We start from the raw sequence: 11,248 nt of genomic DNA, 5'->3' as shown, positions 1-11,248 counted from the left end.
CACTATTCATGCTCATCCACTTCACACACCAAGCTCCGATCAGTTTTACACGTAAGCCTACAGTTTTTATATGACAGGAACGGAAATCTGTTGCAAAAAATTGATGTCTGGACTCGGAAGATATTCCAAATGTTTTGCTCCGCATCGTTTAACGCACTCTGCGGCGTGGGCTTGCCGCGTCCGAACTTCCAGCGCCTAATTGACTACGTCGAGCCGGAACAGGAGGAGGAGCTCGAGGTGGAGAAGGAGCTCAAGGTTGAGGAGGAGGTCAAGGTGGCGACGAAACTGGTGTGGCGCCGGCAGCCACTGAGTACTGACTTCCCGCTCAGCGAGATGCGCATGCGCTGTCCAGGGGCCTATGTGCTCGCCACCGTCGTGGGGGTGGATCCGCAAACCGGACAACCAATCGCCCAGGGTGTCACTTATCATCGGACCCTGTTGACCGCACACTGTAGGCCTCATCCGTCGGTTAGCCGGCGACCCAAGCTCATGGACATTTGCCAGGAGCGCCTAAGTCGGGAGTGCTCAGCTAAGAGGAAGGTCGTCTGGCAGCGTCCTAGCATCAGCCGTGGCCGTGTTCCCCGCAGAGTGCGTGCTCAGATGGACTTCGCTAAGCAGAAGGCAAAGGAAGGAAAGCCTTTGGATCGCGCTCCGGTGCACCACACGGGTTCGCGGACGGAGAAGGTGGAGGAGGAGACGAGGAAGCTGACTCATGACAAGGCGACCTCCGTGGCCAGTTTCATCAGCACAAGTATCGCAAACAGATCCGCCGCAGAGAACACGCCCATAAAAGAATCGTTTAGGAAAAACGATTCCCTCACCGGAAGTGCATACGCGCTCGACCTTGAGCTCAGACGTGTGCTGACCAAGTACAGGGTGTCTGCTAGCCAACTGTCCAAAAGACTGCATCGCCTTGTGTTGCACGAGCTACCCGACAGCCAGGTGGAGGAGGGCAGCACCCCGATCCCGACCTCCAGAAAGGCCAGTGACCACAGGCGTGCCAGCGGCACTACGACGCTTCAGCCAAAAACGCGGAATGCTCGTGTGGATGAGTCACCGCAAGCAGTGGATTCCTCCGATTCCAAGAGCTCCAGTCTGGCCACCGACTCCCAGGAAATCCACGAACTATCCACGGCGGCGGGGCTCACGGCGGCCTTCGTTCGGCGACATGAGCTGTTCCGGATCCTGGTCAGGAAGCGTTAGCCATGGTGCAGGGAGGGGCGGCCATCTGTGGCCTCTGTGGAAGCACGTTCTTTAAATTTTGTAGTGAATATAGTATGTATGCATGTTTTTAAGTGGTCCGGAAAGAATTTGTGCGAATTTCTACCAAATTGAATACAGTGTTTAAATTCGCAGCTATCGATTACTGAGAAGTTGGCAGCGGCAGCGATAACTATCGTCTATGCTCAATGCCCTTGACCGCTGACCAACACTGAAGCACGACACATGCAAGTGTCATTGTAGGTGTATTTCCACTAGTACGTTTTCATTGGCATGTGTACATTTTCTCAATTATTTCCTTATATTTCAACCAAAGTCTCCCACCTCAGGCATGTAATTACCTAACATCGTGCATGCTCGCCAAGCCCTTTAGTAGTACCGCTCCAGCACGTTTAAATGGGCCGAATGCGCGCGTTAGTGTGACCGCAGGCCACCGCTGGCGAAATACCAGCCGCTAAACATAAAATCCATTCATTTATATTAACGTGTCAGACCCTGGCTATGCAGCCCAATCACAAAATCATAAAGTAGTAGCCTAAAAATTAGTTTTCCACTCGCACCTGCCACAGTCCAAACCCAGGGCCACAACGCCCGCGCAGCGCCAGAAGTCGATAGTTCGAACGCGGAGTGGATCAAACACACCTGCACGACTCGACCTGTCAAGTTTTCCCGCCTTTTCCACGGCGATGGAGTTGTAAATTAGTGATTTTATTAATGTGTTTTAATCAACAACCGTGGCCGTGGTGTGGTCCTGGCTAATCTCAGCATCGCAGCGCTGTTCGCTTTGTCCCTGCTCTTGTCGCCCGCCCTTTTGTTGTGCTCCCCCGAGGAGGGTGTATCGCGAACACACACTCACACAAACACACACACACACTCGCCCGCGCACACAAACACACACGCCCAAGTCGTTTCGGCGGGAAAGTTCATTATTTATGTAATTTAGTGTAAACTCCCGTAAAAGCAAGCAGTTACATGTCCGCGAGGAGCGCGGCGGCCAGCGCAGCACACACCGGCAGCCACTAGGAGAAGTCAGAAGCAGCGCAAGGCCCGCACACCGCCCACAGCGCACAGCCCACCGCCCACCGCTCATCGCCCTCAGCAGCGTTCCGGTTGCTAGCCCCTACTACGGCGACCCCGTCTCCGCCCGCCGTCTTCAGGCTGCGGCAAGAAGTAGCGACCGCCGCGGAAAGCATCCGCAAGCAGCCGGGCCAGGGAAGTCATCGGCAGCCATGAGCGAGGCTGAGCCCCAGGAGCTGGGCGCCGAGGTGGTCAGCGGATCGGTGGCGACCAGCGACGACAGCCTGGAGATGACCAAGGCCAAGTATACGAACCTGTGCCGGGATCTCAACATGGACCGGCGGACAGAGGAGCAGGGCTACCAGGCGTTCCACGAGGTGTCCCAGAGGTGCTCCTTGGAGGTGAGTTTCGAGGTGGAAGAGGTAGTGTCCAGTCTAACGCCCTTTCTTTGTTTGCATTGCTTGTCCAACAGGGCGAGTCCCTCCACTGGCTGTGCTGCGCCTTGTATGCGGCCTGCCGAAGATGCAGCACACCCACGGTGATTGGCCAGGATGCGGTGGTGAGGGGCAACTGTGTGTCCCTGAACAATTTGCTGCGCTGCTGCCAGATGAGGTAAGTTACCGCGGTTCCTGCCTGCAGTCCTGACCTAACCATTTCAATCATCACAATTCCAATCCCCAGCATATACGACTTCAAGACCAAAATCAAGCAGTGGTGCGACATGGCTAACCTGCCGCAGGAGTTCGTCAAGGAGATCGAGGTTCTGGACCGCAAGTTCAGCATCACATTCACTCTGTACAAGCGTTTCTGCACCATTTTTGACATGATCTTCTCGTGCCCACCCAACGAGAAGAAGCACTCCAAGTACATGTGCGTATATCATCGTCTCAATCTGACACAGTGTATGTGACCATAAAGTTTCCCTCTTTGGAACAGCTCGCTGCATGGCAACCACGGCCATGGGAAGTGCTCGTACATCAAGCTGGAAGACATCTGCTGGCGCCTGTTCCTCTGCGCCAAGAACCAAAAGCCGAGCAACACCGTGGACCTGGTGACATCCTTCAACCTGATGATTTGCTGCATAGACCTGATATACAACAATGTGCTGGCCGAGAAGCGCACCGATCTCATCAACCCCAAGTTCGAGGGCCTGCCGAGCAACTGGACGGAGCTGGACTTTCGTCACAAGCCGCACTGCATTCTGGCCTACTTCTGCGACATGACCGAGGAGGCTAAAGCCATGAAGGCCACCACCTTCCGCCAGATCATTTCGAGCTTCTTTCAGGCTTCGGTAAGTGTGACGTTAGTTCTTGTTCGTAGCTTGAATAGAAATTCATTTGTTCTGTTCTCACTCCGATCAGACCATCTACGGCAACAAGGACACCATGCTGGGCCTTTTGGCTAACGAAAACTTCGAGCGCAACCTCAAGTCCCTCAACATCAGCTACGAGCAGTACGTCCTGAGTGTTGGCGAATTCGACGAGCGCATCCTGAGTGCCTACGATGCGGGGGAGCACACCGCCCTCAACGACCAGTCCCTGCGTCCGCCGGTTACCCCGCTCACCCGCAAGCAAGACCTGCCTGCGCAGACCGCGATGGCCGGCGACAAATTCGAGCCCGTCCGCAACGCCACCAACAACGTGAAGCAGCTGACCGCCTTCGGCCGGATCACGGAACCCACGGACTTTGTCAAGTAAGTAGGCCCGTTGCCCTTGTATTTGGGTGTCGAGTTTTCCTGGGTACTGTTCGAAACCTGTGCGCGAAGAAAGCTGTTTCTCATTTGCCTTATCTGTATGTGCACGGTGTTGTAAACAAAGCTCATGTTTAGTGCACGCCATCAGCATTAAGTCTACTTGATCGCTGAATCAATCGTGGGACACAAGCACGAATCGCGAGCAGTTTCAGTTGGTCCAAGGATCGATTGGATTGAATCCTACACTGATTTCCATAACTCACGTTCTAATATCGCCATGTTTCCCTTCCTTAGGCAAGCCGGCGAAGAGGTAATCGCCAAGCTGCTGAGCATCATCGAGGGGATCAAGCAGAAATTCCTCGCCAAGTATCCGTCAACGGAGGCGAGGAGCCGCTTCCGGCTGGCGAAGTCCTTCTACTTCTACCTGCTCGACCAGATCCTGCAGGCGGAAATTCGGAACAAGCCCGACATCGATCTCAAGCGACTGCTGGTGCAGAAGATCTCCCTGGACATCTTCAACATCACGCTGATGGCCTGCTGCGTGGAGCTGGTGCTGGAGGCCTACAAGACGGAGCTCAAGTTCCCGTGGGTGCTCGACTGTTTCAGTATTAGTGCGTTCGAGTTCCAGAAGATCATCGAGATCGTGGTGCGGCACGGCTCGCACGAGGGCTGTCTGAACCGGTCGCTGATCAAGCACCTTAACTCCATCGAGGAGACGTGTCTGGAGCGGCTGGCCTGGGCGCGGAACTCGACCGTCTGGGATATGATCGCCTCCTTCCCACTGCCGCTGCCCACGTGGCTCCGAGTGAACCTCGATCGCTCCGCCGGCGCCCTGCAGATCTTCCTGCGCAAGGTCTACCTGCTGGGCTGGCTGCGCATCCAGAAGCTGTGCTCGGAGCTGTCGCTCTGCGAGAAGACGCCCGAGTGCATCTGGCACATCTTTGAGCACTCGATCACCCACGAGACGGACTTGATGAAGGACCGCCACCTCGATCAAAATATTATGTGTGCAATATATATCTACATAAGAGTGAGTAGCACTACTGCGTTCTTCCGTCTCTGTCCGATTCGCTGGCTTACATAATGACCTTCTTGGAATGCATTGAAGAAATGCAGCTGGAGACCCGCTTATAATATCCGTTCCATTCCAACCCGCAGGTAAAGCGAATGGAGGACCCCAAGTTCAGCGACATTATGCGGGCATATCGCAACCAGCCGCAGGCGGTGAACAGCGTCTACCGCGAGGTGTTCATCGGCGACAACGAGGACGGCGAGCCAAAGGTGAAGGACATCATTCACTTCTACAACAACACATACGTGCCGGTGATCCGGCAGTTCGCCATCGACTACCTGAACGTAACGCCGGACGTGAGTGGCCGGATCTCGGACCTGCAGCTCTCCCCGCACCCGAAGGAACGGACCGCCCAGCCCAAGAAGGTGACCCAGAGCCACTCGCTATTCGTGTCGCAGATGCCCAAGAACGAGATACAGCAGTCGCCCAACCAGATGGTCTACAGCTTCTGCCGCAGCCCCGCTAAGGTAAGTAGTTCGTTCCACAGCTCTGGCATCGATTAATCTAATGAACTAATCCCCACGTGCTATTCCCGCAGGACCTTCAGGCTATGAACGAAAAGGTGCGCGGCGGCAAGCGCATGCTCAGCTTTGGCGACGAGCCCGGACTGGGCGGAATTGTGGAGATGAAGCGCCCGCACCTCAGCCAGATCAAGGCCGTCATGGACGACCGGGAACTGCAGTCAGCCGAGCAGCGGCCCGCTGTTCCCGCGGAGGAGGGCGTCGGGGGCGTTGGGGGCGCAGGAGGAGGAGGAGGAGGAGAACACGAGACATAGACACGGGGCTTATGGGGGCAGATTAGACTTAAGGCTTTTACAAAAACTAAAAACAAAACCACAAGAACTTCAAAATCTGGCGCCGAAGGCCGCGCTTTCTACGAACTGGCACCTCCGGCGCACGTTCGACTATTTTATGATTGTTTTTTTAAATATTAACTCTTTATTAGACATTTTAACTTAAATCCAATTGCAACCAACTATATTAATGCATCCCCTTTTATTTAGCTTAACGCCAGCCAACCATATAATTCATATGCTAACCCAACACTTGGAAATAGTTGTAGTAAATATTTGATCACCACACACATCCATCGGTCGCGGCTCCCGAATGATCCGCATCCTGGTGCGCCGCGGTCTCTAAATCACTAACAAATAAACAAATCAAATTAAGGCAATCCACATTATATATAAAAGCTTATATACAAATATACTTTATACAAATTGATTTCGCTTGTATTACTTACGGATTTTTTACTTCGTCCGCCAAGCAAATTTTCTCCGGTAGAAACTGCCAACTTTACAAGTTCCAGGCACCAGGCGAACAGAAACAGTAGCAAGCGCCAGCTGGCCGCTCAAATTTAACCAAAACAGCTGATCGCTTTTTCATGATGGCCGCCCCATATGTTTTTCCAGTCGCCATTTGACCAATGGGAAGCCTGCGGCGGAGGGGTAACCGTTATTTTATCAGATGAGCCCGCCCTATACGTCTTTCCAGTCAGCAGGCAACTATTAAGTCAGCCTGCTCCCTACGCAAATTTATGTTCGCCTGGTATTGAGTCACCGAGAATCCACAAATCTCGCTCAAAATTTCCGACTCGGCATCATTTTTCCTAGACAGATTGCCACAGGCGAACAGAATCAGCAGCAAGCAGCAGCTGGCAGCTCGAATTTATTGAAACAGCTGATCGTTTTCATGATGGCCGCCCTTATTCATGATGGCTGCCCTTTTTCAAAATGGCTGCCATTTCGATCTCCCCAGCTCCTTCTGACCAATAGGAGAGCAGCTGAACCGTTACTTGGGATCTGAGTGCAGAGCAGTGATGAGCGACCACGTTGTTCTTGTGTGCGTGTCACGATTTTATCACGATAGGCACGAAAGTCCCTTGCATTACATGGGCGCGTGCCGAAATGGAGAGGCACGCGGGCATCTCTGTCGAAGCGCCAATTTAACTGATCAGCTGATTGTTTTGCACGTGGTAATCTTTCTGCGCGCCTGGTATTTGAGATTGAGAAATGATGCAATAATGTGGTTGCGCTAGGAGAGGATTTATTTGTGGGACTCCTGGGGTGGTAGGTGAAAGCAGGAGGCTCCTACGGGTCCAGCCGAAGTGTGCTCGTGATGAACGCCAAGGCGCAGCGCTGCTGGTTGCTGACCTCCGCCTGCAGACGCTGCTCCAGCAGTGGACTGCAGGTGAAGAGTGAAGCCGACTGCTCGGGAACAATGCGGAATGCGACGCGCCGCCACGTGGCGCGCACCTCCTCCAGGCGATCTTCCTCCAGGTACTCTCGCATCATCGGCAGATCCGAGCTCCTGGCCAGCGTCAGCAGGTGGGCAATGGCAAGGCACAACTGTTGCTGGAGTGCATCCCGGTGGTTGTACTCCTCGAAGCTTTCCAGCGCATTGGAGCGCACCAGAGCGTCCAGGAGGGAACGCCATACCTGCGGAAAGTGGGTGCTGAAGTCCTGACGCTGCTCGACCTGCAGCAGAACTCCGGCTGCATTGGTGCGCACTTTGAAGTTGGCGTGCTGCACCACCAACTGGCACAGGGTGGGGAATAGGATGCCGGCCAGGTGGTTGTTGGTGAAGAAGGCCCTGTGCTTCACCAGGTTTCCGATGGCGTAGCACGCATTCCACTTTACTTTTGCGTTGCCCGAGGATTTGACGCAGTCCAGCAGCTTAGACATGGCCACTTGCATCTGTTCACCGTTTCCCAGGGGCTGAGCCTGCAGGATCTGCAAGAGATTCCCCAGGGCACGTACCGCATTGGCCCTGACCTTGTCGTTGTCGGCACAGCTCTTCGTGGCCGCCTGGATGAGGCGTTCCAAAAGTTCGGCGGAAATGCGTTCGGTCTGGTTGGGAATGCCGGCCACCAGGGCGTCACTGATGTTCCCCAGGGCCCAGGCGGCCTTAATCCTCACCACCAGCTGGGAATCACCGATAATGCGCAAGGTCAGCTCGGCTGCGTTCTCCACAAATCCCAGATCCGTCCTCAGCGAGGGATGCAGCACGTAGACGGCCATAGCCCGCAAAGCGGCTCCCCTGACCAGTGGCTCCTCATGATCGTCGCTGGCGCAACCGCTTAGGAAGGCCAACAGGGCGGTCCTCTGGCCATCCGGGAGTCTCTCGAAGCTAAAGGCTCCCATGTTGGACAGGGCGTCGCACAGCGCGCACTTCAAGGAGAACCCGGCGGAATCGTAGGCTTCATAGGTGGCCGGCAGCAGTAAGAGCCAAAAGGACATCTGCAGCTCCCGTTCTGCCGGTTCCGGCAACAGCCTGCCCAGTTGGTAGCCAACGGAGTCCAAGCAGCGTGCGGCGTACAGCTTCACATCAATAGCGGGATCCCTCAGTCCGGCGGATATCACCTTTGACAAACGCACCTGATGTCCTCGCAGCAGGCCTATGTGTGTGGCCATGGCCTGGAGCACCTGGAAGCACTCCAAGCGCACGGTGGATGGCGTTCCCATGCCCTCCAGAAAGCGGAGCACCTGCCGCAGCAACCATGAATTGCGCGGAATGGATGGGGACACTGTGTGGGTGGGATTCACCACATTTTTCTGCGCTGGCTGCTGCTCCTCCTCCTCCTCCTCGAGTTCCAGCTCCGCATCGGAGTCGCACAGCTCCTGGTGGGTTTCTTCTACCGTGCTCGCCTGTTCCATTTGAAGGTTTCTCTGACTAGGAGCCAGTCCTACGGAGCTGGCAATCTCCGGCGTAAGCTTGGATGTGCCCACCAGCATTTCCATGACCAGCAATGCGGACACGGCGACCGGAGGGTCCGCACTCTTGGTCAGTTTTTTCACGTGACCCACAAACTCGTAAACAAAGCCCATTTCCAGCTGGTCAAAGGGCGTGGCCTGCACCAAAACGGCCAAGCACTTGAGGCACTGGGTCAGCACCGGCGGCGTATACTCCCGCTCGAGGATGGCGCTCAAGGTGCGATAAGCGGTCAATACAGAGCTGGCCAGGCTGACGGCAAATGGCGTAAAGTTGCTGGGGCCGCGGGAGCATGCCTGGCTGAGGAATGACTTCGATCCGTACAACAGCTGCGCTCCCACCTGCAAGGCCAGGGCTCGACAGCGGGAATTGGTGTCCTTCAGGCCAAGGAGCAGTAGGTGGCGGCTACCGCCCGCATCTCCGTCGGGGAACAGCACGTGCCAGTAGCCGTACAACGAGCGGCGGGGCAGTTGATTGGTCAGGGCGCTGAGCAAATGTAGAGCGGAGATCCGCACCTTGACCGCTTGCTGTCGATGGTGCTTGTTCTCTGTGTGCTGATCCGAATCGGAGGCCAGGCCGTTCTCAGCCGAGTCTCCAGTTAGGCAGCCGTAGTCCTGATTACCCATCAGCAACATACGCTCTCGCGGATTGCCCTCTTGGTGTTCACTGACCGCCTGGCTCCGCTGTTTGGCGAGCGATCGCATCTTGCGCACTTTGTTCTTGCGGCCGCAAGAGCGGGCCATCTGGGCGGGCAGCTGGTCTTCCTCTTCCTTCTCCTGACCATAGGCAGCCGACTGCTGTGCGGGCGGCAACTTCCTGGGCTTTAGTTGGGTTTCTCCGTCAGCTCCATACTGCAGGTAGCACTGGACTAGCCCCATTAGTTCGGGGACTCTCTGCGCCGCATAGTCGGGCTGCCTGGTCACCAGCTTCTGAGTCAACTGCAGACTCTGCGCCAGCAGCAGGGGCAACTGCTCCTTGGCGACCAGCCAGCAGCCCTCCAAGTGCATGTTGATGAGCGAGTTGACCAGACCCTGGCTGTGCACGCCCACCTCCGGCGATTCCTCCAGCTCGGCCAGCACAAGTTCCTGGCACTGCAGCAGCAACAGGGCGGCGTCCATATCTTTGGCTTGCGTTAGTGCGCTCAATCTTGGCCAGAACGCAGCCAGTTTCTCCTTCGGCGTCGCTTTTAGCATGGTCAGCATCAAGCTGGCAGCTGAGGCGGACGGCCTCGACTCCGTTTCTGCCATTAGCTCTTCGACTAGCAGGTGGGACCTCACCAGAATTATCCTCCTGGCCAAGATAAGCTCGTTGAGCCACAGCTGCCAAAGACGCAACAAGTCATGGTGCCCTCTCGCTCGCACGCCAGCGACCAGCTGCTGCAGACGATCCGCCGCCACGCCCACAGGGACGCCGATGCCGTGGTCCAGTTCCCGGACGAGCAGCAAGTGCGCCTGACACTCCGCCTCGTCCTGATCCGCTCTAGACTCCGCCTCCAGAAGGTCCCGGCGCAGATCCATTTCTATTCTATCGAATGTTTACCTCATGCGATAACGATTACACGATAACTCACTGCAGGCTATGTGACCAGGCGGTGTGACCAGTGCTGTCGAGGAAAGGCGCCAAGAATTCAAAAAAATAATTATATGCCCGTTACTTCCAAACCAATAGGCTACCTTGTACTCGCTGAAAAGCCGGGAAGCAGGGAATTACCCCCCTTGCCGAAAAGTAAGCGAGAGAAATAATAGTTTCAACAGCACAGTACTTCTGAACTACTGATTACATATATCAGTGAACTTTGCCTCAGAAGCCATTTCCGGATATCCAAGGACACAAATAGGTGTGGGATGCAGGACGACATCTGTTGCTTCAGTTGTCCGCTTAGTTTTGTCCGAGCAATGAGAGAATTCGGCTTGTGATTGATGCAGCTTTTTGCGCAGCAGCGAATTCTCAAACGGCCGGACTATCTCATCAGTATTTATATCGCAATCGCTGACTTTGGCGGCGTGCCGCCATCGCGCCCTCTCTTTCGGACCCCACTACCCGTCCCGCTCTGCTTCTAGCTCTGCCTCTGGAACAGCAGCAGATATGGCTTGAAAAGCCAAGTAAACACTTTGTTGCTACTTGAGTTTTGACACAATTCGAGGACTGCAAGTGGTTCCGCCCAAGGCGATCTCAAAGTTCCCTGTGTCTGCCTTAAAGGTCCCAACACTTCAGTCGTCGAAAGGGCCTCTAGTTTCCATCGAGCCGATGAGCCATTGAGCCCACAACTGCTTGTGCGGCTTAGACTCCAAATGAACCATGTATGGTGTCCCGTGTGGACATATGTATGAGGAAACAGGCTCAATTATCAAGTTGCCAAGCCTCGTGGCACCGAGTGCACCGAGTGCACCGGTAATCGCAACGTTTATCTATCGAGGTATGTCGAGCTGCGATCTTCAGATAGATTGCCTGCGAATGGAATCAATGTTTACCCAGATCGCTTCTATTGTTTCTACTATATATATACATATATATCTTCAGCGTGGTCAGCGAGTT

General features: G+C 54.9%; 3 protein-coding genes across 3 annotated transcripts; 2 read left to right on the top strand and 1 right to left on the bottom strand.

Moving 5' to 3' along the window:
- Positions 1 to 10: 10 nt before the first annotated feature.
- LOC26536308 lies at positions 11 to 1,331 on the top strand. Its single transcript, XM_015189183.3, has one exon. The coding sequence runs from the start codon at positions 130 to 132 to the stop codon at positions 1,201 to 1,203; it is 1,074 nt and encodes a 357-aa protein (XP_015044669.1). The 5' UTR covers positions 11 to 129; the 3' UTR covers positions 1,204 to 1,331.
- Positions 1,332 to 1,690: 359 nt separating this feature from the next.
- LOC6523842 (retinoblastoma family protein) lies at positions 1,691 to 6,226 on the top strand. Its single transcript, XM_002099679.4, has 8 exons — positions 1,691 to 2,639; positions 2,711 to 2,850; positions 2,920 to 3,108; positions 3,175 to 3,529; positions 3,600 to 3,931; positions 4,226 to 4,961; positions 5,090 to 5,470; positions 5,542 to 6,226. Exons 1-8 carry the CDS (start codon positions 2,451 to 2,453, stop codon positions 5,776 to 5,778), a joined length of 2,559 nt encoding a protein of 852 aa, XP_002099715.3. The 5' UTR covers positions 1,691 to 2,450; the 3' UTR covers positions 5,779 to 6,226.
- Positions 6,227 to 7,031: 805 nt separating this feature from the next.
- On the bottom strand, positions 7,032 to 10,258 carry LOC6523841 (HEAT repeat-containing protein 6). The gene has a single exon (XM_002099678.4). The coding sequence runs from the start codon at positions 10,228 to 10,230 to the stop codon at positions 7,093 to 7,095; it is 3,138 nt and encodes a 1,045-aa protein (XP_002099714.1). The 5' UTR covers positions 10,231 to 10,258; the 3' UTR covers positions 7,032 to 7,092.
- Positions 10,259 to 11,248: the final 990 nt, after the last annotated feature.

Source organism: Drosophila yakuba, chromosome X (assembly GCF_016746365.2).
Source record: "Drosophila yakuba strain Tai18E2 chromosome X, Prin_Dyak_Tai18E2_2.1, whole genome shotgun sequence".
Classification (NCBI taxonomy): Eukaryota; Metazoa; Arthropoda; class Insecta; order Diptera; family Drosophilidae; genus Drosophila; species Drosophila yakuba.
This window is presented reverse-complemented; position numbering and strand designations above follow the sequence as displayed.

Bases quoted from the DNA above. Each gene is read 5' to 3' on its own strand.
- LOC26536308 (XM_015189183.3), top strand. From the start codon at position 130: ATGTTTTGCTCCGCATCGTTTAACGCACTCTGCGGCGTGGGCTTGCCG.
- LOC6523842 (XM_002099679.4), top strand. From the start codon at position 2,451: ATGAGCGAGGCTGAGCCCCAGGAGCTGGGCGCCGAGGTGGTCAGCGGA. The intron at 2,640-2,710 runs GTGAGTTTCGAG...CTTGTCCAACAG, and splicing joins CCCAGAGGTGCTCCTTGGAG to GGCGAGTCCCTCCACTGGCT. The intron at 3,932-4,225 runs GTAAGTAGGCCC...TCCCTTCCTTAG, and splicing joins GAACCCACGGACTTTGTCAA to GCAAGCCGGCGAAGAGGTAA.
- LOC6523841 (XM_002099678.4), bottom strand. From the start codon at position 10,230: ATGGATCTGCGCCGGGACCTTCTGGAGGCGGAGTCTAGAGCGGATCAG.